This window comes from Pholcus phalangioides, unplaced genomic scaffold, assembly GCF_987345545.1.
Source record: "Pholcus phalangioides strain wild (caught in Gottingen) unplaced genomic scaffold, Ppha-v1.0 ptg000024l_1, whole genome shotgun sequence".
Classification (NCBI taxonomy): Eukaryota; Metazoa; Arthropoda; class Arachnida; order Araneae; family Pholcidae; genus Pholcus; species Pholcus phalangioides.
In genome coordinates this window covers 13,847,885-13,874,426 of record NW_028301616.1, presented here as the reverse complement: position 1 = coordinate 13,874,426, position 26,542 = coordinate 13,847,885, and the positions used below count along the sequence as shown (strand labels likewise).

The 26,542-nt window shown below is 41.0% G+C and overlaps 1 protein-coding gene across 1 annotated transcript in view; it reads right to left on the bottom strand.

The window, feature by feature from the left end:
• Positions 1-26,542, bottom strand: part of LOC149068777 (venom protease-like) — a 38,320-nt gene that overhangs the window by 9,423 nt on the left and 2,355 nt on the right. The window contains exons 2-8 of the mRNA XM_089250640.1: positions 23,356-23,453; positions 20,808-21,114; positions 20,491-20,696; positions 7,448-7,521; positions 7,207-7,328; positions 5,988-6,244; positions 4,294-4,460 (exon numbers count right to left, since the gene is read on the bottom strand). Of these exons, the coding sequence (XP_089106766.1) occupies positions 4,294-4,460; positions 5,988-6,244; positions 7,207-7,328; positions 7,448-7,521; positions 20,491-20,696; positions 20,808-21,114; positions 23,356-23,443 (1,221 nt within the window). The 5' untranslated portion in view covers positions 23,444-23,453. The remainder of the gene's footprint in view (positions 1-4,293; positions 4,461-5,987; positions 6,245-7,206; positions 7,329-7,447; positions 7,522-20,490; positions 20,697-20,807; positions 21,115-23,355; positions 23,454-26,542) is intronic.

Below are 26,542 nucleotides of genomic sequence, written 5' to 3'. Positions count from 1 at the left end.
ACTTTGCTCCCCCCCCCAAATGAAATTTCTGGTGACGGGCCTGCAACTAGCTGTTTCATTCACTTTTGGCATTTTTTCCAAGAAATCAACATTGCCCATGTTTTTCGTAAAGATAGATAGAGTCAGCTGGCAAATTAAGTTCATTTTCAAATACTGCAGCGCTCTTGCTGCCATCTATCTAAAAATTTCAGAACTTCATTCATGGATTTCAGAAAATAGAAAAATTGGACTTATGCTGGCACCTATTCAGAAAACAAACGAGTAACGATCGGAAAAAAGTATAGGTTATTAGTTGTATGCAAACATTTGGGACTTATCATACCAGTCGTTGTAATAGAAACGTTGCTATAACGTGGGGTCGTAATAACAAGCGTCGACTGTAGTTTTTCTTTATGCAGCTTACTTTTTGAATGTTTTCAGCAATGCTGGTCATTCACTATTAAGAGAGATAACAAGTGGTGTATATGTGCAGACTGTTATGGTGGTCTTGTGCATAACTTCTTATCGCTCATAGTAACTGTACCAATGTCTTCCTTTTGAAAAGTCTCTCCACAGAGAGCAGCCATTCTTTCCACATGAATGATACATGACAAGTATCGTTCGTTCAGCAGGGGACCCTTATGTTAGAGAAGTACTCCTCCCCAGGGAGAGATATATAGGAGGGCATTGCTCGTTAATGGCAGAGCTGATTGATCTAATGTATACGAGTATCTATAAATTGACATCACCATCATCATACCCCCACCCTCCAGACTTTCAATTCTATCTCTACTTATGACCATATACCAGGGCCCTAGTGTGCCTTCTCAGGGCAGACTTTTCGTTGGGGGCCCCCCTCTTGAAAGGGTTATTGTGTGAAACAAATGTAAACATTTGTGGGGGCTCCATTTAACTAAGGGCAGTGGCCCAGTTGCCCAGCCTAGTTACGGCCCTGCCTGTACTGGGATCTTTTGTCTCTTAAGTGCACACCGAGACTATGGGCCGTTAAATAGTGAACGTCATGGCTCCCCTTCAGGTTGAAGCCCTGTCAGCCCTACCTTCGCGGAGGAAGAACTTTTTATTGCTCAGGGGCATCCACAACATTTTTGCTGCAGCGCCATAGCTCACAATTTTTTTTAGTGCTTGTATCGTAGAATATTTCTCAGGGCATCCCATGGGAGATATGGGGGAGGATGTCCAAATATATAGTGTATATGTTTATCTATGTACTAACATCATTGTGGGCGCCTCTGATCTTCAAATCCATGTCTATGCTATGAGCCCATAAGTGGAGATAGACTTGAAAGGCTATGGTGGGAGCCACGATGGTGGAAATACAAATACAACGCCACAACAGGCAAAATGCCTAACCAGGTGGATACCAATTCAATATATGAATATACATTATATCAGAAGGTTCAGCCATTGTCGCTGGGGGAAGGGAGTATGCCCCCCCCCCAGTATTTCCGCTCATGTATGAGCATTTTATTCTGCAATTTTTCACTGATTTATCTCGTAAGTAGCTGGCGGTTTTGTTCACCTTTAGTATCATTTTTGGCAACAATTGGCAATTGCCCATGTTTTCCCTCATTCAAGATTCCGAATTCTTGTGTTACTCGGGGGAATATGGTCTACTGATGCAATTTCAAGCCATTTCTAAATCATGTAGCCCTTGCTGCCATCTATCCAGAAATTTGAGAACTTCATTATGGATCACAAAAAACAAACTTATGCTCAGTGCAGTCTCAACACATGGACCCACCTGGGCGCTTCAAGAGGGCCTCACAAAAATGAGATATAAGTCGAATCTTGTATTAACAAATACCGTTATAGTGAAAAAATCTCGTTTTAATGAACACTTTTCTAATCCCCCCCCCCCAGATAATTTTACATAGAAACAATGCAGAAAAACCTGGAATTCCTTTATAACAAAATTTTGTTACAACGAAGCGATTTCTCCTGTTTTTTAAGCATTCGTTATAACAGGATGGGACTGTAGTTGAAATTTTTGAGGAATGTGCCTGTAAATTTGCTTAGTAAAAGGCCTCAGAAAAATCACTTGGCCCGGGAAGCCCATGGTGCTCTTAAGACAGCCCTGCTTATGCTCCGGATACGATTTAAATGGATTTATGCTGCCATCTATTATTTAAAAAGCAAACGGAACACTGTGAAATAGTACTATTTTTGAATCCTAGATGGCAACAAAGTCATGATAGATAAAATATTTATTAAATGCTGACCAAAGCCATTCAAATTGCTAAATGTCAACAACCGTGGCGGCCAAGGGTGTTAAATTTGCAGACAGGTCCATGCAATGTTGCGGATACTAGGCTACCATCCAATAAACACTCTCCTTAAAAAAGCACTCTTCAAAAGAAAGCGCAGATGATTGAACAGATAACGGACAAACATTAGACGTACTTGTATACATACGTTACTGATGTAAATATGGTCGGTCTTGACTACTGTAGTTAAGTAAAGAAAGATAAACGGCCTTGACCAATACCTTCTTGCTCTAGGTGTTGCCTTGACCCAAAGGATTTCATGGAAAAATATTTACGTGAAGGGTTTACTGCCATCTAGGTTTTAAATAGTAGTACAAAATGCGAGTTTTATTTTTTAGTTAATGGATTTAATGACACACATACACAGCAGCTGTTCTATAAACTATTTTATTGTTCCGATGTTATTTTCCCAGTCTGCTGATAGATGGCGTTAAAATCCTAATTTTTTGTGTTTGACCTTAACATGTTCAAGACCTGAGTTTTTTGAAATTTGTGCAGGGGCCCCAAACAAAGTGCCGTCATAACGCGCGGCCCACCCAGGCCACGACCACCTAGATAACTAGGTTATATAGGAGGTCGGGCCCAGGCACTGCCGAGGGCTCCCATGTTGCTCTTAAGATATAAGGATGCTCTCCCTGGCTCCAAAATATGCTATACCTTAGATTTAAACAGCATTTATTGAAGTATTCAAGGAAGGATGCCTCAAGTTTTAATGCCATTCCCAAGGGTGCTGCAAACTTCAAAAGGTTGGGAAACGCTGTGTTGGGGGTCATTCAAGTATTACGTCAGCATCGGGGGGGGGGAGGGGGTTTCGGATTTGCTGACTTTTGATGACAAGGGGGGGGGGGTTGAAGGTTGCTTACGTCATCAACCACCCTTTTTGAAGATATGAAATATTCTAAGCCACTGACGAAATTTTGCTGACGGGGGGGGGGGGGTCGAAAATGGCTAAAAATCTGCTAGCGTAATACTTGAATGGTCCCTTGCATATAATCGGTTTCATTTTTCCGATAACGTTTTTCCAAGTCTGCTGGTATATAGATGGCATTAAAAATTCTAGTGTTTTGTGCTCATTTTTTTTCCTTTCACACCGTACACCCAGGACCGCAACAAGATGCTTGGTCAACATAGGCGGAGATAGACTTACTGGTGAGGGGGTTCAAGGCCTGTGCGTGGGCAAGTGGATCGGGCCCCTCCAAAATTTAAATAGCACATTCACCGACGAGGCAAGTTAACTATCAGAAATATAACCAGATCTCATATTCATGAGGGTCTCCGGGCCGTACCCATGCGTTAAGACGGCACTGTCAACAAAATATCTACAGTATTATGACCCTGCAGAGGTCTCCTGCTTTCCAAGGATCCCCGCAGGAGTAAGGGGGGGGGCTGCCTACAAGCATTTAAATTGTATTTACAGTGTATACACGTTTGTGTTGAAATTCTGAAGCTTCTGCTGCTATCTGTCGGCCGACAAGAAAAAAAGGACAAATGCGGGACATTTACATATGTGATTACCTGTACTGGTATTACAATGTGTGGACACTTAAGTGACCCGCGGCATATTTACTGATCACTTGAGTAACCCGCGACACGGTTCCAAATCACTCAACCAGCCCGTGGTACGTTTACAAAACATTCAAGTGAACTGCGACACATTTACAGATCACTTCAGTGACCTGCGGCATATTTACAGATCACTTGAGTAACCCGTGGCATCTTTTCAGATCACTTAAGTGGTCCGCAGCTCATTTGCAGACCACTCAAGCGACTCGAGGCTCATTTACAGACCACTCGAGTAACCCGTGAGGCATTTACAGATCATTCAAGCTGCCCGCGACACGTTTTCAAACCAATGCAGTGGCCCGCGCTCTCCTAAAGGTTGCCCCAGAGCATCACTCGGACCTATGGAAAGGGACACATATTTCTGTTCAGACCGCTCTGATTCTTGTTCAAAGATAATAACAGGTACATACATATAGCATCTTATAATTAATTATACCTCGAATATAGTTTTAATAATCTCACTTACCAGACAGGCGTCTTTGCCGCCTTCCCTGAGACCCGCGCAGATGATGTGGTCGCTCCCCATCGCCAAAAACGCGGCCTCCCGGACCCTGGAATAGGCGGCGACGCATTCCTCGTTGGGCACAATCGGCACTGCTACGTGCTGCAGGTATTTACTGGCACCCGTCAAACCTACGCATTCAAAGCAAAGTGTCTTGGTCAGGACTGAGATCAGGGAAAAAATGTGGGACCCTGCCCACATCCTGGAGACGGGAGGCAAAGCAAATTGATCGAGACAAGAAAAAAATCATTCTAAGCTGGAATCTTCTCAGCTCCCCAACTGTGGGAAGCACATACTCAAATATGTCTCCTATAGTCATGCCACAAAACAAGATTCGTGGTGCATACAGTAAAATCCCTCAGATGCGACCACCCATCTTTTACGGCCAAATAATTTCCCCTTTATAATAATAATGTCCATTTCAAACCCCTGTATAGGCCACCCTTCTTTCACGGACGAATTTTTGTGTTCCGCCGGTGGCCGCAAAAGAGTTAGACCACGTGAGTGAGCAACCCATGGAGTGACACAGAAGGTTTGCAAGCATGTGAGTGACTAAAAGATGAAGGGAGCAGGTTAGTGCGTGACTAAAAGATGAAGAGAGCAAGGGAGCAGGTTAGTGAGTGACTAAAAGATGATGAGAGGGGCAGGTTAGTGAGTGAATAAAACATGAAGAGAGCAAGGGAGCAGGTTAATGAGTGACTGAAAGATGAAGAGAGCAAGGGAGCAGGTTAGTGAGTGACTGAAAGATGAAGAGAGCAAGGGAGCAGGTTAGTGAGTGACTGAAAGATGAAGAGAGCAAGGGAGCAGGTTAGTGAGTGACCAAAAGAGTGTGTTAGAATGGAACCAAAAGTATGACTGGAGAAGGAGAGGCCCATGTCAGTGAATGACCAAAAGTGTGACCAGAGAGTGATAGACCAGGTCAGATGGTGACCAAATGAGTGAGCTAAGGAGTGACAGACCAGGTCGTTGAGCGACCAAAAGAGAGACGTAGAGAATGAAGAACCTGGGTCAGTGAGTGACCAAAAGAGTGACGTAGTGAGCAAAGGGCCAGAACAGCGGGTGACCAAAAGAGGGATCTAGAGAGCGACAGACCAAGCTGATGAGCTGCCAAAAGAGTGAGATAGAGAACGAAAGACAAGGTCAGTGAGCGACCGAAAGAGTAACATAGAAAGCGAGGGACTAGGTCCGTCAATGGCCAAAAGAGTGACAGACCAGGTTGGTGAATGACTAAAAGAGTGACCCTAGACAATGTTCAAAGACGTAAGTGACCAAAAGAGTTTCCTACAAATGTGCAAAGACGTGAGTGACCAAAAGAGTGACTTAGAGGCGTATTTATAGGAGCGGGGTCATAGCAAAATCTACCTGTAATATTATCTAGATCTACATGCCGCCCTTCCCCGGTCTGGATCCGTTCCAGATCCGCCTACAAATCCTGTAGTTGGGGTCCTGTCCTCGCTGAGCCCGGTCCATACCCGCAGAATTACGCAGCGCAAAAACTGGTTTTGAGGAGTGGCCAGCACAGCCGAGACGATTTCAATGGTCGATTTTGCGTAGATACACCCCAAAACCCGTTTTTTGCGCTTCGGAACACTGCGCGCAGTTCTTCGGGTATGAGTCCGGTTAACCAACGTTGCAGAAATGAATTTACGGGTGCTTACTGTATGACGACGTGCCCCATCCGCTGACTTTGGCCATTCTGCCAACGAATGACTCTGGGATGAGGCTCTCGGACGGCAGGCATATTGGCGCTATCTTGTCCGTGATGTAGACCTCACTGGCGAGCCTCAGCAGGGCAATGTCGTTGAAGAGGTCTGCTCCGCTGTGGTTCTGGTGCACGATAACGTTGGACACGGTGTAGTCTTCGCCTTTGTTCAGATAGTGAGAGCCCAGCCTTACGACGAAAGAGGACGCTGGCCTAGACATCGAGACACAAATGCTTGTAAATGAATTCAGCATTGAATACAACTACAGGGTGGTCATAAAATAACTTTGCCGATCCGATACGTACATGCCACCCTAGCGGCCGAGAAAATCAACAAACGCGAATGAAATTCGAGATGAAGGTGTTATTCGAGTAGTGTTGCCATTTGAATTTTTCAAAATTTTGTTTCTGTGACCGTGCGGGTTCGCGGTTGCGGTCACAGAAACAAAATTTTGAAAAATTCAAATGGCAACACTTACTTTTGCATTGCTAAGTGGTCGGTGCAGTAAAAAAATATATTAAATGACGTTGGAATGGTCACCTGTAGCTCCAATAAACGCAGGCTCTGGACGCAGACAAAGAAACATGGTGAAAACCAATGTAGATCACAGTGATGCCGCAGGAACTGCTCCACGAGAGGGTTAGTGCACCAAACTTTTTGATGAGATCCTCTTTCTTTGTTTGCACCATGCATCTGCATTTATGGTGCTGCAGATACCGAAAGGTAGAAAACCAACACTCCCTTGATGAGGTCTTTTTTCTTTTTGTCTGCGTCATGCTCCAGCGTTTATGGTACTACAAGTGCCGAAGAGTTAGTGCACAAATACACCCACAACACCTTGGTGAGAGTTCTTCTTTCTTATCATCATAATCTTCTGCGCTGGCGGTTATATCGCTACAGGTACTGTTCCAACGCCATTCATAATTTTTCACTGCGCCGATCACTTAGCAATGTATAAAAGTGAGCGTTGAAATTCGAATTTTTCGAAATTTAGTTGCTGAGACCATAAATGCGAGAGATAGGGAGGGTTTTTTTCCCTCTTCATTCTCGAGCGCATACTTTGAAACACCTATATCTCCAATTTTGTTCGCATTGGCTGTTTTTTGCGTTCGCAAAGTTATTTCATGACCACCCTGTATTTAGACTTAATATGAGCTTAAAGAACGATACTCACTGGACGACGTAGTTATACACCATGCAATGAGCCGCTGAAAGCACGTAGCGGGTATTTATGAGGCATCCTCCGCACAGGAATGTGTTTGGGCGAGGTCCTTGGTTTCTCTTGAAGATGGCCGTCTACAGAAGAAGAAGAAAAAAATTCTAAGACAATTTTAAAGCAATTTTTGTGGACGCCACCTCGCCAATGGCAAAAGCTGCCACACGGATCGAGTGAGAGTGAAAATGAGGTAACTTACCATCCACGGCCATTCATGTTGGCGGGACTCTTCTCCTCCTGCTATGAACAGGTCGTACGGTTTCACGCCACATGCTGTATCAAAACAAACAAAAATTATTATTGCTATCCCTTCATTTTTACTTAACCCTTAAGCGGCACAGCAGAAATCACTCAACCCTCCCCCTCAAAATGCCATTTTTTTTTCCAGGCTTTGGTTCAATTCGTAACATGTGCAAAGTGAGGGGTACAGGGAAAAGTGTTCCATTGAGAAATCAACTTTACAAAATACAGTGGAACTTCGGTTAACGAGCTGAATTCGTTCCGCGAATGTACTCGCAATTTGAATCAAACTTCCCATAGCAAATAATGGAAACACGGATAATTCGTTCCACAATTATTCATTCATATAAAAATGACTAATATGAGAACAACATTTAATCAATAATACAATGCAATAATGAAATGCTTATAATACAATAAAACAGTGGTTCTCAACCGGGGGCCATATGGCCTCAGGGGGGGCCACGGGTGAAAATCTGGCAAAAGGGGAGCCACGGCTACTGATACGGGGGCCACGAAGAAGTTTGTGGAATTAAATTTTTTTTAGTCACTCTGACTAAAAAAAAATTAATTTCAAACAAAAAATGCATAGAATATATTTTTCGCAATTTTTCCGCTATTCAAGTAACACTAACATGAGGAAGGAAATTAAAAAAGTGTTGCGTGTAATCTCGGGGGATTTACGACTTGGGGGTGACAGTAGGCCCTGACACAAACTGTAGAAGAGGTTTAAAGCAAAACGGAGTAACTGTAAAGACAGAAAATTGTGTGTGTTCGAAGACTTTTCATTCAAAGAGGGCTGCCATAAAGAAAGCGGGCAAAGATTTGTTGACCATTCATTGACATTCTTTTGAGTGCTGGTAGTAAATGTAATCCAAGAAGTAGATGGGTGAAAAATAAAAGCTTGTAAAATCGTTTTCATGCAATCACAGACGGATAGCCATCTAGTTTAGCACAAAGCTATCTTCAGCCAGCACTAAGTGGTCTGATGGGGAATATATTTATAAAAATCGAATAAAGAATGATTGCTCTGGGGTATTTTTTTATGAATTTTTGGGGAGGGTTGTGCCAACCCATTGCCTCCACTGAAAAGAAATAAAGTCGAATTCAGTTATAACGAACTCCATCCAAGAGACCAAATCATACATGAGTTCAAATACCCGCGAAACTAAATTTTTTAAAACTACATTGCTGTATAACTTAAGAAACTGTAATTGCATAAATTTGCGGTTGTGTTTCAATCGCAAGTGTTCATATGCCATTCATTTCAATTTAACAGGAAAAACGTGATTTTAAACATATTTAAGACGGTCTTAACGTCATTTGGTTTGTGCTGATTGGTTTCTATATGCAATCCAAGCAGATAATGTATTGGGACTTCTTCTAAGATCGACACCACATCTTTAAAGTTTTTTTAATCTATACTGTAATGCTTCCTATTAACTGCCCTACTACGTAAGCCTGCTGCTGGCCTGCAACATCCCAAATAATTTCAATGCAATTTTCCTATCCTGCAAAAAGTGCCCGAGTGGCATGGTGGTAAGATGCTCGTCTACCATCGTGAAGGTTGTTGTTAGGGTCCCGGGTTCGAACCCAAGGGAGGATATAGATAAGATATTTTCCCTAACGAACTCGAGGCGACCACCGATCGACAGCGCCTTCACTTCCAACCCATCTCACTAATGGCAGCAAATTGCACTATAGCGATATGGCCAGAGTTGGTGTTTGGTGAAGTAGCAGTAATCCTGCAAGAACAATGTTGTGGACATGAGAAAAAAAAAATCTAAAGTAGCGTATGGCCACATTCAAAGCAATTTAAATCCGTTTAATCTGCAAAAACCTGCTTGGATTTGATAGTTGGAAATGATGCCAAAGATTTGAAGTTCGAATCAAAATGAAGATGTCAAGTAATTGAAATTGTGCTTCGTATAAATGAAATATTTTAATATTGAAAGCTATGTATAGAGATTAATCGTAACCATAGTCAAATGTGTCATAAAATTTTGTCATAAAACTAAGAGTGAGGCGCGAATCCCCTTGCGCACAAGTAGAATTTCAAGGCATTTACGCACAACCGAACCCCTCTTGACCATTTTTCCTTTTTTTCTCCCCACCCTTTCTTTCTTTTGTTTCCTTCCTAAATTTATAAAAGTAAAAAGGACATAATCATCATAAAAAAGGACTGTTTTCAGATCAAATTGCAAAAGTTCAATTACTTTAGTGGAAAAATATCAGATTTTTTTTGGTGGGAATACAGTCAACCCCCATTATAAAATGAACTCCAAGAGACCGGAGTAATAAAGAAATTTCGTTACAAAGGAATTTCAGATTTTTATATTGTTTCTATGTAAACTTATCCGGGGGGGGATTAGAAAAGTTTTCGTTAAAACGATATTTTTTCCCCGTTATAACGGTATTCGTTAAAACGAGAGTCGACTATATTTCGTCTCAAACTATTTTTTTACGTGCATATGCGTAACAGGGCGTATGGCACTTTACTGGCGAGTCGTTAGTCTTAGAGACATACCCAACTAGAAAAAGTATTCAAATCACGTGTCCAACTCAGATATGTCATTCATGTTGTAAGGGGTTGTCTAGTTATAAAATAAAATAAAAAACAACTTTTTATACCATCCCCGTGTGCCAAAGAACCCAATTAAGACGTTGTTGCTCTGTCTTTTCCGATGACAACTAAAATAATTTCACGTTTCTAAGAGCAATATTCACCGAGATATGCGAATTCGAAAAATTGAGGAAATTTGGGGGAAAAAAAACCAGCATTAAATGCGGGTAGAATGGTTTCCTCTCATTTAATGATGTTTTTTTTTCGAACTTTCTTCGAATATCTCAGTGAATATTGCACTTAGAAACGATGAATGTTTTTGTTGGAGACCGGGAAACAACTTTCCAATTGGGTTTTGGGGCACAGGGTGTCCACATAAAAAGTTAATATTTTTATTTTAATAACTACATAACCCCTGGCAACATGAATCAAATATCTGAGTACTACACATTATTCGGGTACTTTTTCCAACTGGAAGTATGCCTCTAGGACCAATGGTGCGCCAGTAAAATGCCATATGCCCCGCTACCTATGCGCCCTGTATATTAAATACAGTACAGACTATTATGTGAAATATTGTGTTGTGTTTAAGATAACTCGCACGTTGCTTCGTTCGCATGTGAGAGAGCGGTCACATTATGAACCAAAAAGCCACTTGAAGGCAACTTGTCATGCAATGAAATATCAGATTTTCACCGTATCGAAATTCTGTGGTGTTTGGTCAGAACATGATATCTACAAAAAATGGCTTTTTGATCTAAAAGTAAGTCTTGCTAATTATAACTAAATAGAAGTGAGATAAATGCACAAATACGTTCGTACGGGTAAAAAGCATGCTGATGTATGATATTTTCATATGCATTTGTGTCTATGCTTTATTTTTGTGACAATGAAAATTCAAATATCTCAAAACTGTGATTTTTGAGTTACCATGTTCTGACCAAACATCACAGAATTGAAGTCAACAAACTGATAATTTTCTTATTAGAAAATCTGATTATTTATATTTTCCGATGGGCTTGAAATCCTGATAATGAATCATTATTATGTTCACAGGAACAGTTTTGTCACTGCGTTATGCAATGACAAAACCCGTATATACCGGGTGAGTCGAAATGTTACGCCGTCCGCCAATAGCAGTTTCTTTTTTTTTTTGCCTTGTAGCATTTGCCGCGAATTCACAATGGCACTAACAATTTTAAAAGGGAATTAAAATTAATTTAATACTCTAGAATACTTTAAGAAATTCATTTTTAAAAATATTGTTGGTGCTGCTACCTACTTTCAAAATCAGAAGTATCTTATGTGGTGATGGCGAAGCTCGGGTATAAAAAACTAAATCCTTCATTCAGCTTCACTTTTTATAAACAAAGCTTATAAACTGACCTGAAAGATCAAACTTCCAGTTCAGTAATTTTTTCAAGACCCAAAGAGACATCCAAAAGAGAGGTCCTCCACACAAGCAGACGACAGGTAAGATCGTAAAAAGTAAATTTTTCCACACTCTCCTTTATAGTAATGTGCTGCCATCTAATGTCAAATTTAAAAGCGACTCATGTGGTGAAGTAAAAACTATATTCTTTATTCCGCTCAGTTCCTTATGAACAAAGCTCATAAACTGAACTGGAAATTCAAACTGAAAGTTCGGTTATTTTATTTGAGCATAAGGAGACGTCCAAAACAAAGAACCTCTTAACGAGCAGACGACAGAGATGAAGTCGGTTCCCTACAAGCTAAGCTCACAAACAGAACTGGAAGTTAGAACTGCCAGTTCAGTTATTTTTCAGGGCTTAAGGAGAAGTTCAAAACAAGTAACCTGGAGAAAAGCAGACGACACAGATTATATTACTGGCGGGAGCATCCAGCCACCGCGACTGCAGCGACATCAAATGCAAGAAAATCACGTCACTCGGTCAAAACAAACTTCCCGCCTGGCAATATGCCCTTAGAAATGGACAGTTCGGTCTCTAAATATTGGGTTTTAAAGATTTAAAAAAAGGATGGAGAGAAGAACTCATCTAAAGGTGAAGAGAAAAGGTTAAATTATTTATTTCATTAATACTGGAGAATAATTTCTTTCATAATTGCTTGAATTTTCCTTCATCAATTCTGGAATTATTTCCTTTATTAATTATTATTTCTTTCATCAATTCTGGATTTGTTTCTTTCATTAATGCTGAAAATATTTCTTTTATTAATGCTGAAAATATTTCTTTTATTAATGCTGGAATTATTTCTGTCATTGATTCTGAAATTATATCTCATTAATTCTGGAATTGTCTCTTTCATTAACTTTATTATATCTTCCATTAATTTCATTATATCTTTCATTAATTTTATTATATCTCTTTCATTAACTTCATTATTATATCTTTCATTAATTTTGGAATTATCACTTTTATCAATGCTGTAATTATCTCTTACATTAATTCTAGAATATTTTCTTCCATTAATGCTGAAATTATCTTTCTTTAATGCTGAAATTATCTTTCTTTAATGCTGAAATTATCTTTCTTTAATGCTGAAATTATCTTTCTTTAATGCTGAAATTATCTTTCTTTAATGCTGAAATTATAACTTTCATTAATTTTGGAATTATCTAGTCCATGCCGAAATTATTTTTTCATTTATTATTTTAAACTTCTACTTATGCCATAAGAAAATAACGGGGGGGGGGGGTCGTGTTTGTTTTCACCGAGTCACGTGATGTTCCGACGAACAGGGCCGTCTTAAGAGCATCATGGACCCCCGGGCCAAGTGATTTGTCTGAGGTCCTACGAGGCAAACTCTAAAATTTCAACCAGATCTCATTTTTGTGAGGCCCCTTTCCTCTTGAGGCCCCCGGGCCGTGCCCGGGTGGGCCTATGCCTTAAGACGGCACTGCCGACAAAAGATGTTGGGCAAACACCGTTCTCACAGTACTGCCAAGGCGGAGACCGCTGACGTCCTACTCTCTCCGGAGGCTTGATTTATATACTGTTGGTGCTGCCATTTAATCTCGAAATTTCAGGCAACTCATGCGATGATGAAAGAGAGAGACAGAGAGTTCTCTTTGTTATTTTTTGGCATAAAATATTTTTATGAGACGAAAATTTTGGTAACAAAAATTGTACATTTGCAATAATCGATTTTATGTAGAAAAAATAATAATTTCTTTGTACAAAAACATTCGGACAATATGAATGATAGAACAAATAATTGAAAACACGGATTATGTGGTCTTCAGATAGGGTTACCAGATTCAAAACTGAAAAAGGAGGACGCCTGGTGCGAACCTTAGGCAGTGCCGTCTTAACGCATGCTTCCCCCACCTCGGGCAATGCCCGAAGGTCCTCGAGAGAAGAGGTGCCTCAGAAAAACGAGACGTACTTGAATTTTTCGAGAATTTTCCATGTAGGGCCTCCAAAAAATCCCTTGGCTCGGGGCCTATGATGCTATTACGACGATCCTGCCTGTCAGCCCTACTCTTGTGGGGGTCATGGAATTCCAGTACTTGATTCCTTTACTTCTATTAATTTATATTAATTAAACAAAAACAACAATAAAAAATTCGAAAAATGATCAACGTTATCGAATTGCAACGTACCCTTAAGATTTAATTCCGTAACTCGAAAAGTTTGTAAGTCGGGGAGCAACTACATAAAAAAGTTTCATAGGGAGCCCCAAAAATTGTTTTTGCATTGGGCCGCAAAATTCTGCCAAGCCCGGACCCGTCTCCCTCCCATTTTTGAATTTGAATATTTCAGGGAATAATGCAGTTAAAAACATGTAATTTGTTTATTGGGCTCAGAAGAGAAAGAGCAACAACTGTCTAATTGGAAGTTAGAGGACGGGGGGGGGGGGGGGCGAAAAAGGTGTGGATATCGTATAAAAATCTTCATTTTCCATTTTGTGTACACTGTATTTTCATCCTCAAAACTCGTGCAGGGTAACTTCTGGTCACATTTTGAGAATTTTTAAAATTAGAACCATACCACTACGACGAACGGTTGATGAATAAAGGCTGTACCAACACTCCAAGGAGAAACCATTGAATCTTAGAATGGCCATAATACTGTATTATCAACAGGCAGGGCCACAAGTAGTGGGGGGGGGGGGAGAGCAGGCTGGTATGGTACAAGGGTGGTTGATGACGTAAGCATTATCCAAACCCCCCCCCTCCTCCCTTGTCATCAAAAGTCAGCAAATCGGAAACTCCCCCCCCCCCCATCGATGATGACGTAATACTTGAACGGCCCCTTAGATACATTCTCAAGTTTGTAATTTACACCTGGTAGCATTTCTTTTACTTCTATAGATCAAACTACACAGTTGATCCACTAATGACCCACAAAATTCGTGTCCTTATTCTGTAGAACTTGGTTTACTGTACGGGGCCCATCCGGGCACTTCTCAGGAGTGTCAAGTGACAATTAGACCTGGTTCCGATTTTCAAGAGTAAATATGCAAATAGGTAGGTAGGAATTTTTAGCTATGTAGTAGTGCTTCTCTCAGAAAAATAGCTTTGTATTTGGGCGTACGATAATGTTAAGGCAGCCCTCGGCGTACTTTATGAAAATTGTAAAAAGCTAATCGAAAAACTGAGCAATAATGTGTGTGAAGCCTAGTTTGCAATATTATTAGATTCTCATCTTTCGTGCCATTCTTGTGATAGTGATCTTCAACTATACAATCAAAGTGTTCTTTAAATTTTAGGATCTTCTATCGGATGATGGATGTTGAAACAAAATCGTTCATTAAAAAAAAAATGCCATATGATATATTTTTGTGGTGCCCCCTATAGTACTGATGCCCTAAGCACGTGCTTATTTTGCTTGATGGTTAAACCGGCCCTGACTGCGTGCATGATTTCTCTGTAATATGAATGTTTCAAACAAAAATTTAAAAATTTTTCACACGTATTTTAGTTCATTTTTTTAAGTTCATAGTATGGCTACAACATGAACCTATATCCTTGATACATTATTGAAAACGATGTGAAAGGTTGAACTTTTCAATTGTGATTCATTTCTGTGTGGCTACTCCCTCATTATATACTACTTTTATCCGCATGAAGAGAATAAAATTAATAAAACTGCTTGCTACCACTTTTTGGAATTTGTATCACTACAAGAGAATGCGTATTTTGGAAGCTACAACTGACATTTTCTCAACGAAACCATAATCATTTACACAAAAATAAACTAATTTGAAATAATACAAATTTCATCCAGTAAAGAGTAACTTGATGACATTGTGCCGCCTTCAAGCGCAGAATTTACATTGACTGAAAATAATTTATTCCATTTTTTTACTGTATTCTATTACGTTTATTTTCATAAATTAAAAATTAATCAAATTAAATTCAAACATATTTATATACTTCAATCAATTTTTGAATAACTGTCTTCTAATGGAAAAACGGGCGGGGTGGGGGGGGGGGGGTAGAAAATTATGTTTTATGGAATGTTTTATTTATGTTTTTATGGAAAAAAAAAGTTCGCAAGAGGGGGCCACAGGAATGAGAAATGGTTGAAAGGGGGCCATGGACAAAAAAAGGTTGAGAACCACTGCAATAAAACACATATTGGACGAGCCAATGAATTTTTAGAGATATTGGGCTAGAAATCAGTGAACGTCCCTCTCGCGGGGAGGGCGTTTCAACATTATGGGTCCTCAGGAATAGTGCAGGGTCGTCTTGTTAGCCCCATCGGCTTCCCCTCCCCCGGATACAGTAGTTTTTCTAAGGCCCCCGTACTCTTGGATAGAAATGCCTGTCTAGTATGATGTTCATATATTGAAGCTCTCGAAAATTTTGACCAAATATCATCGTTATCATGAGCACCCCTTTCAAACTTGAGAATCGTTTTTTTTTTTTTTATCTCAATCACTCATTAAAGTGATTTAAAAATTTTATGTATATTATTGCTTTCTAAAGTATTATCAATATGGCACAATATTTTTTTTTATTACTTTATTCCACTGTTCAGAAGCCAGTCAGCAACTTCAATCGGTAAATTATAACCGTTTCATTCGATAGGTGACAGCAAAAGTTCCAGTGAAATGATTTTCCTTTGCATGTTATATAATACTACAGTATTATATAACATGTGGTGGTCAAGTGGTGGTCAACGGTGGTAACAGACTGTGGTGGTCGAGTGGTTATAGTGACGGACTCGCGATGCGAGGATCCGGGTTCGAACCCCACAGTGGTGGTCGGCTGAAGTTGGTTTTCTGTGGTTTCCAACTTCAAGGCGCAAATGCGAGCCGATCTCCCCGTTAAAAAGTCTCGCCACAGAGAGCAACAGTCCTACAACGATAAATCATTCAATCATAACACTTCACTCATAGTTAGAAAAAAACTGGTGGCAGATGGCAGCACGACACATAACAAGCATTACACAGGAACAAACTTCACGTCAGGTTTCACTACACGTACACACACATTCCCGCATGTACCGATTCGTTGGGGGGTTCCGCGGGGGGTTGTGGGCGGGGTGCATGTGTGGTGTAGTAGTAGTAGGTAGGGCTCGTAGGTAGGGTAAAAAAGGGCTCGGGGATCCATGGTGTTCTTAGGTCAGCCACCTCGTTGGGCAATTTGCCTGTTGTGGCGTTGTATTTGTATTTGTATTTGTATAGTGTTCGCAACCATCGAGCTTATATTACTATAACACCAAACATGGCCCCCGCTCTGTCCCTTGAGGGATATAAGCGGATTACCTTGCGGCTGGGACATGCTGGAAGACATGCTGCTCCTGACACACATCCAGGCCCGGCGAACATCCCCCGACTCGAAAGCCACCGGGTCCCCACTCCATCCCAAGCAGCCACACTCCGAGAAGCTTCCGGGAACCTCCGATGGTCAAGAAGGAGCACAGGTGGACCGCCCGCCAGATCTCCGACCCAGCAAAAACATTCCGCCGGCCCTCGACTCCACTAGTCCACGAAAGAACACCCCCGTCCGCCACTCATCGCCCAAAGGAGCAACAGAACAGAACCAAACGTCCGTCCCCCCTCCGGCAGCCCGCACCCGTCCATGCCACCACCGCACTCCGTCTCCACCAATCCATCCGCAGATGGACCCGTGGGATCTCAGTTGCCAATCACTCGCTTCAGCTCCTTTGCCACCTGAAAGAAAACATACATAGATGGAGCTTATATTACTGGAAGGAGTATGACGTCAGCGGTCTCCACCTTGGCAGTGCTGAGACACCTTCTAGAGCAGTGATTCCCAACGTGGGTGTTAACGCCCCCCCCCCCTGGGGGACGATAGAATGTTCCAGGGGGCTGTAGAAGCTACGGGTATAACATAGGATCCTATGGGTTAGATTGCGTTGGGAGGCAATGAGAGAAAAAAATTTCTGAAGACGGGGGCGATGGAACAAAAAAGGTTGGGAATCACTGTTCTAGAGCAAGCTTTCTGCTTTAGAAGGTATTGGCTGAGAACGGTGTCCGCCAACATCTGCGTCGGAAGATCACGTGACTCGGTTTCAAACGAACACGATCCCCCATAGAGATCAATGTTAAAATTGCCGATTCTAACATAAAAATGCAAAAATTTAGCGGAGTTTTCCGCCACATCAATAACTTTAAAAATTGAATTGAATTCTCGATTTTTGAAATATTGAGTTCGCTCAGAGATACGAAGCCCAGAAAATTAAATATAAAATAATGAGCCAGACCCACTTTTCAGGTGCATATCCATGCAATAACATTAATTTCAGCTTTTTATTTGTATCTTCTCAAGCACGAAAATGAGAATTAATGTCTCCGTATTGTCTTATATTATCCAATTGCATCAATCCGTATAGTTAAGGATGTTTTGTAATTAATTATGGGCCCCATATAAATTAAATTCCGCCAGCCTTTAATCAAGCATTTCTGAAGCAAAAACAGGCAGATCGATTCGTTTCTACGCTTCTTTCATTTAGATTTGTTCTTTTCATGAGTCGTATGTGGCATTCCTTTTTCATGAGAGTAATTAAAGATAATTCCAAAATAATTGAAAGCAATAATTCCAGCATTAATGAAAGATAATTTCAGATTGATGAAAGTGATAATTCCAAATAAAAGCGGTAATTCCAGAATTAAAGTAAGAGATAATTCCAAAATTAATGAAAGAAAAAATTCTAGAATTAATGAAAGAAATAATTCTAGAATTAATGAAAGAAATAATTCTAGAATTAATGAGATATAATTTCAGAATTGATGAGATATAATTTCAGAATTGATGAGATATAATTTCAGAATTGATGAGATATAATTTCAGAATTGATGAGATATAATTTCAGAATTGATGAGATATAATTTCAGAATCAATGAAAGAAATAATTTCAGAATCAATGAAAGAAATAATTTCAGCATTAATGAAAAAGTGATAATTCCAAAATTAATGAAAGAGATAATTCCAAAATTAATGAAGGAGATAATTCCAAAATTAATGAAAGAGATAATTCCAAAATTAATGAAAGAGGTAATTCCAGAACTGATGAGATATAATTTCAGAATACATGGGATATAATTTCGGAATAAATGAGATATAATTTCAGAATCAATAAATGAGATATAATTTCAGAATCAATAAATGAGATATAATTTCAGAATCAATAAATGAGATATAATTTCAGAATCAATAAAAGAAATAACTTCAGCATTGATGAAAGAAACAAATTCAGAATTGATGAAAGAAAATTCCAGAATTAATGAAGGAAAATTGATGAAAGAAAATTCCAGAATTAATGAAGGAAAATTGATGAAAGAAATTTTTCAGCATTGACGAAAAAAATTATTCCAGTATTAATGAAATAAATAATTTAATCTTGTTTCATCGTTAGATGAGTTCCTAATCCTTTTTTTTAATGTTTAAAACGCAATATTTAGAGACCAAACTGTACATTTCTATGGGCAAAACAACTTTGTTTTCACCGAGTCACGTGGCTTCCTTACATTACATGTAGCCGCCGTCGCGGCGGCTGGATGCTCCCTCCAGTAATATAAGCTCCACGTTCGCTACCTGATGCCACGTGGCCCGTTTGTGGCCCTGGGATACTCTAAAAGGGGAGGTACAGATAGAGAGGGGAACACAAATGGAAAGAGGAGCCACGACAAGTGCTGAAGGGAGCCACACACACACAGAAAGAGAGGTGGATAATTAAAACTTTCAAGTGAAATATGCACAGTATATATAATGTAATAACGCTATAATGTAATAACGATATAATGCATACAAATTAACTTACTCTAAACAACGAGAGAGAAGAGGACTATCTCGTGTTGGACGGTTTACGGAATCACTGCTGTTAGCCTTCTTATTCTTTTTGTGTGATTTTAAAAAGAACGTATCCAATGACACCTCCTTTTTTAGGATTTCTCGAAGATGGGAAATTGCATTGTCGTTGGACAGATTTACTGCTTGCTTTAACTATGCTTCTATTTCATTGGTACACTTTTCTACAGAATTTTGCACGGATTCACACATTTCACACATCTCTCTAAATCACATTTCAAAACTGCGGGACTTCTCACTTTTCAAATGTGAAATTTCTTCTCTCTCTTCCTCAGAAAAAGATACCTTCAATATAAGCTCTTGTTGTTGCATGCAATGGAACTTCATGAGTTCATCTATGGTCAACTCCTGACCAAGCACAATTTATATAAAAAACAGGCGTACGTACGCGCGATTACAATGCGACATCTAGTTTCGTATAATAGTCACAATTTTTCCAGTGAGGCACGCTGACCGGACACTGCAGGGGTGAATATTACCTACAATTCCACATTACGTGTGATCACGAAAGCGAAAAATCATCAGCTCAGTTGTGAAAACGCGACAATAAATAAACAAAGCGCAAAATTTTTGCTCGTAATGCGAATCATCGCTCGTTAATCGAATCAATTTTTTTTTTTTAACTTTTGCTCGTTATGCGAGTTGCTCGCTAACCGAACCGCTCGTTAACCAAAGTTCCACTGTATCTGGGCTTGTCAATGCTAAAATGAGGAGCTTTCAAGGAGACGATATAATTTTTAATGCAAATTGTCAAAATTGGTATGCACTGTTCCATCAATAATTTCACCAGCGTAACAGTGTTTTTGCTATCACTATTCTAAAAGCGTGGCATCAGTTTCTTTGATATACTAACATCAGCCATTACTTTACCATACACCAACTCTGTTCATATCACCATAAAGCAATTTACTACAGACCGAGTTAGGACGGAAACGAAGGTGCCATCTATCGGTGACTACCTTAGGTTCGGTAGGGAAAGAAATTATTATCTATGCCCATCCCCAGGACTGAATCCACGGACCTGATGACAGCCTTCATAGTGGAAGACGAGCATCTCGCCACTGTGCCACTGAGGTTCAGACATTTGATGGTTCTTATGTTCGGAAAGGTTGAGGAAACGCTTTAATATATATAGGAAAATTATGGAAGACCAATGAGAGAGAGAGATACTTACCAGGCACCGTTGGGCGAGCTCTGGAATTTTCGTAGGAACCCGGGAACATAATCGTTTTGTCGGGAGGAGCCTCTTCTTCTTCATAATCGTTATACGATGGCCGGTGTCCGTTTGACCGGCGGTCATCGTCTCTACTGGACGGTCGGGTTCTTCGGGAATTTTCGTCTCCGATCCTGTCTCTGTCTTGATGAGAAGACACTCGCTCGCTGTGGATTGAAAATTGTGGATCGAATAAGCAGTTTCGGAACTCTTGGGAGATGGGTCGCCATCTGTGGAGACTCCACAAGAAAAGAAAGATCTTAATATAGATTCCTCACCTGGAAGGATATCTGGCCGGTCTGTCGTACCCGTTGTCAGTGTCGTGAAATCTGCCCGGTCTTCGCGTTGTTGTTGCTGCTGTGCTGGTTGTGGAGGGTCTCTGCGTATAGTCATAGGCTGACTGCTGAGGGATGTGTATCGGTACTGCAGATCTCGGTGATGGCACCGGGCAGCAGAATATGTCTTCACTGCCTCCGCAGTTGACTAGACTCGTGTAGTTGGCCTCGCGACAATAACGCTTCACCACGCAAATGCCTTGGCGCCCATCCCTGGTGGCGCATTTCTCGAGTCTTTTGCAATCGACCTCTGGAAACCATATACGCAAACAATATTTAAATATACAATTTCTGAGAACGCATTCATACATAATACACCGCAGTTAATAAGGGCTTATTAACCCTTTTTTTTCCAGCCTCCAGCCAAAATCAACAAGATCAGCTTTGCGACCCATGGGACTGCTTATTCTTCGAAATTAGTCCTTGTCAGAAAACTTTCCTGACACAGGGGTACAACAAAAAATGTTGACTTGACCGCAGCAAAAATTGCTACCGCAGGGAGTTCCCCCATCGAGGGGTTAGCGCACCAACCTCTCGATGAGTATGAAAAACAAGCCAGCCGTTCGGAATCGGCAATAAATTGTAGGTCCCGGTCTAATTAGCCCTCGTGTGCAGAAAATGACCGTGGTGCGACAAAAATCAAATGATCGAAATTAGTGAAACCAGTGACTCAATAAGTGCATTTATAGTAAATTGTACGTTGATTCGAGCGACTCATGTAGGAAGTCCGTGCGAATCAAGTTTGGGTTTACTCATAGCTCAAGAGTCCCTGGGTGCATAGGCGCCGGAACGCAGGGGCTAGGGCTATTCGATAAACAGCCCCAATAAATTTTCTAGGAGGCTGAGTCCCCTTCCAATAATTTCTGAAAAAAAAACAAAACAATGGAAAGCACCTTCCTCCTCCTGCGTACGTGCTTGAGTCCCGTATATACGGGACGACCAGCAACTCTCAGCCCCTCTAATGTTTTCTTCGTGCCGTCGTCTTTACCTGGCAGTAAGTTGATTTGAGCGACCCACGTCATAGCTATACGTCGGAGGCCATGCGACCAAAGTTTGGGTCGCGACCTACAGCTTAAGAATCCCCCTTGTGTATAAATAGAACCACAACTTGTGTAGTTGACCTTGATGCTTTAATTACGACGTCGTCACGTCGATGTTTTTGGCTGCAGCCAGCAACCAACAAGCTAATTTTCTTTTTCAACTGAAGATTTGCGGTTTTGTCGTAATTCTTTTCCAACAGTTTTACGTTATAGAAGTGAGACTGTAATATATCTCTCGGACAACATCCGGAGGCTGTTTACTTTCGTGAGAAAAGTGTCATCAATCAGTTCTCTGCGGTTTCTTCGGATGATTATCTGAGACGCGAGCGAATTTAATTGACAATTATCTCAATTGAATGTTATTATTATTATTATTCAATCCGTCGTTTCTCCAAAATCTGAAGAGCTGAAGTCAAGCCACGGGATTTCAATTGATTCTTGATCCGAACATTATTGAACACATTATTTGCAATTGAAACGGTGCATAAAGAAAGACACTGTTTTTGTTGTGGTTAATTTGGAACCATCGGGATTTTTTTAAGGTTATGAATTGATCGATTTTATTGATCTTCCCGAAAGTTCTGGCCGTTTTCTCTCGTTACTGAGCTGGGGAAGAAGAATTTAATTGAGACTCTTTAACTGTTATAATATATTACGATGCAAGTCATGATCCCGGTAAGCTTTGTAAGATATCTTTCAACACTTGCTTCGTTTTGATCCACTGTGTTGTTCTCAAGCTACTGAGCGTTCCAAAAGTTCCCCTATTTTTTCAACCCTCTCGTGCGGAATATGTGAGGATTGCTAGACTACTTACTGGTTATTTAAGAAGCGTTTACTCTTAGGCGGTGTCATGATATCTTGGGAGTTCGCTTTCGGTTGTTATCCCTTTAAGGGGTTTTTTAAATTTTAAAATTGCCACCTATTTTCAAGAAGAATATATTTCTATATTTTTTCCGATTGCGTGAGCTGATAAATGATCACCCCCAAGACTCTTGCCACTGGCAATTGAGAAGACGGAAGGGGGGAGGGAGAAGGAAAACGAATTATCACGCAGAGCTCTCTGTACAGAGCTAGCTGGGCTCAAAATCGCCGAAATGAGAGGGTTTTAAGAGGACGAGATCACCCAGCATCTCCTAGAGATATGACTCTGCACTGTGCTAGAAATCACCAATTCTGAGGCCGACCATTTCTCACAACGATGATACTGGAACGAGCAGGGAATTATTTTTCCCTGAATATTCCGAGGGAAAAATGGTCTACTTACTGACGTCACAAGCAGACTGCGGAGGCCTTCTTTCTCTAGGAGGTGCTGGATCACCACGCGCATTCACGTCAGAAAGACGCGGCATCAGCTAAAGCACGGCCCCTTACCCAAAAAAAATGTCCAGAACTTCTAGGACGTTTTGCATTTCATAAACTTAGTTTAAAAAGATAAACATGCATGAACTTACCACATATGTATGAAGACGAAAACGCTACGACAACCGCCACAAATATGTACGACGGGGACTTGACAAAGACGATTCCTCTCATCAACATCTCAAGTTTCCTTCCATGACAATATAAAAGATCATACAATATTATTTCAGTTAAGATCATGACACGCTAAAAACATTTTTCGTTTGAGAAAGGTTCCCTGATATTCGCGCTTGGTTTGGACGAAGCCGGCGGTCGTTGTGGGTAGTAGTGGTCATTCTAATCCCAGTGCCGTCTTAACGTATGGGCCCACCCGGGCCCGGGGGCCTCAAGAGAAGAGGGGCCTCAGAAAAATTGAAAGTAGTTGAATTTTCCGGGAATTTCCCAGGTAGGGCCTTAGAAAAATAACTTGGCCCGGGGGCCTATGATGCGCTTGAGACGGCCCTGTCTAATCCCTTTTAAGTTACTGATATCAATATCAGAAATGAATTCGCGATTTTGTAACCTTGTTGGCTAAACGAATTTAGCTGCCCTTCTCCCATTCCAGTCATTCCTCGAATTCAACGCTTTCCTCCACCCGTATCTCTTAGTCACTCTTTTTGTCACTCACATTCACATGCTTGCGTACACTTTTGTTCACTCATTTATTTAGTCCCCTTCTCCCTCTAAGCCACTCCCACATGTTTACACACTCTCTAGGTGTCACAATTTTGGCCATTCACATGCTTGCAATCGCTGTACGCCACTCATTTGGTCGGTTCCATGCTCTCACACACACACCACACTCTTTTGACACTTCATTGACCTAGTTCCTCGCTCTTTAGGTCACTCTCATGCATATGCGTACGAATGTGGTCGGCTGAAGTTGGTTTTCTGCGGTCCCAAAGTTCGAGGCGCAAATGCGAGCCGATCTGCCCGTTAAAAAGTCTCTTCATGGAGAGCAACAGGCCTACAAACCATGCAAATGTTCACAATCGTTACTCTTCACTTGCTTCACTTCTGAAATACAGATGGCAGCATTGAAAAATCAGACACAGCACTGGATCCGAACTCAGACTGTTAGGTCACTTACACTTCCGGCACTACTCCCTTGGTGGTAAATTTCCCATGGCGATAGACCTGAGTTGTGCTCGGTTTGAAAGAAAGAAAGAAATATGCTTACGCAGGATTTTCTCAATGGATGGGAGGTCTCGTTTTTTACTGCACAAAAAGTATTAATATCTGTACCCTTGATAATCCCCTCCCCCCTTCGCAACACGTTCCAAATGCTCGTCCATGCTAACACACTCTCTACGTCACTCTTTTCGTCACTCGCCATTCTCATATTTTCTAGGTCATTCTTATGATTGCTCCCATGCTTGAACAAGCTCTAAATCACTCTTTTGATCTCTCACCGATCAAATCCCTTTCCCTTTGGTAACTCACATTCTCATAAACTCTCTATAGGTCACTAGATCTAGGTCTTTTGGTTGCTCACTCTTTCCTTGCTCTCTAGGTTACTCTTTTGGTCGCTCACTGACTTGGTCCCTTGCTCTCTAGGTCACTTTTTCGGTCGTCTCACTCACTTTGTTCCTTTCTCTCTACGTCACTATTTTAGTTACTCTCATGTTTGCAAGCCATCTTTGGTCACTCACTGACCTAGTTCCTCGCTGTTTAGGTAGAGGTGTATTCATACTTTGGCCGCTTTATCCCATTCTAGTTAAATTTTCTTGATCACTCCTCAAAATTTCCGTCCCTCGAAACTGATATATTCAGCTCGCTAAGCCTCCCCCCAACCCTTAAATACGCCACTGATAGGTACACATTAATAAGAACAGCTCACCACGGTGCCCAATTTGATAACCATTGTTTTAGACACTACACTTTTTTTCCCCATGGCCAGCTTAATCCGCTGCCTGGCTATTTTAGTACTTCATTTTCCACCCATGCCCTCCTACCCTGTAAATACGCCACTGGCCACAAAGGACCACATAGTTCTCGGTTGAGAACCCCGATCCAACGCTATACGATAATTATTCCATTTAAAGGGGGCACTCTGAAAATGAAGGATATACCTCTTTACATTCATACTTTCACCCTTTTAACACTTTACATGTTGTGGAATTTGCGTTTAAGGGTGCAGATGCCCCATTTCGTGCGCGATTGAATAAGCGCTAATTTACCTCTGAATATGATTGCATTGTCACCTCTATCTAAGGGACAAAATGTCCGGTCAAATGGGTGTCCCTTATTGAGAGATTCCATTCAATGCCAGAATATCGGGTTTTTCTGGTTCCCTCAATGCCAAATATGCCAGAAATCGGCGAGTCATGACGTCGGATCCAGGGATGCTTTAGTTGTTCGAGTACCCAAAGTCAGTGGCGTATTTGCAGGGCTACAGCGGGCTATAGTCCAGGGCAGTAAGTTCATAGGGGCGGAAAATTGGAGGAATGAGTAGCCAAGAAAATTAGTAGGATGGGAGAAAGATGTCAAAATTTGTGTAACCTCAATAAATCCGCATCTGCTCAGTCAGCTAGGGACTAGATCACTGAGTGATCAATAAAGGTGACCTAGAGCATGTGTAAACGTGTCAATGGTCAAAAGAGTGATCCATAAAGCAAGGAACCATGCCAGTGAGCAAGAAAAATAGTGACCTAGGTAATGTGCAAGTATGCGAGTGACCAAAACAGTATGCAAACATGTGAATGACCAGATCGGTGTGCAAGCATGTGAATGACCAGATCGGTGTGCAAGCATGTGAATGACCAAAAACAGTGTGCAATCGTATGAATGTCCAAAACAGTGTAAAAGTATGTGAATGAACAAAAACAATGTGCAAGCATGTGAGAGAACAAAACAGTGTGCAAGCACGTGAGTGACCAAAACAGTGTACAAGCATGTAAATGGCCAAAACAGTGTGAGAGCATGTGAATGACCAAAACAGTGTGAGAGCAAGTGAGTGACCAAAACGGTGTGCAAACATGTATCTTGATAACATACTATGCTTTGAAGTCACCCTCCATGAGAATTTTGAATGTGACCCACGCTGCGTCGAAAGTTTTGGCAGTCACTCAAGCCAAAAGTGGATCAACTACGCATTGAATACTTGGAAATATATGCAATTTTATACATCCATATTATGATTTATGTAGGCGAATAATTTTGACTACACAGAGCAGAGGCGCTGCCGAGAAGAAAACAATGCGGGGGTGGGGGGGGGGGCTCAAATTGCCTCGGCAGCCA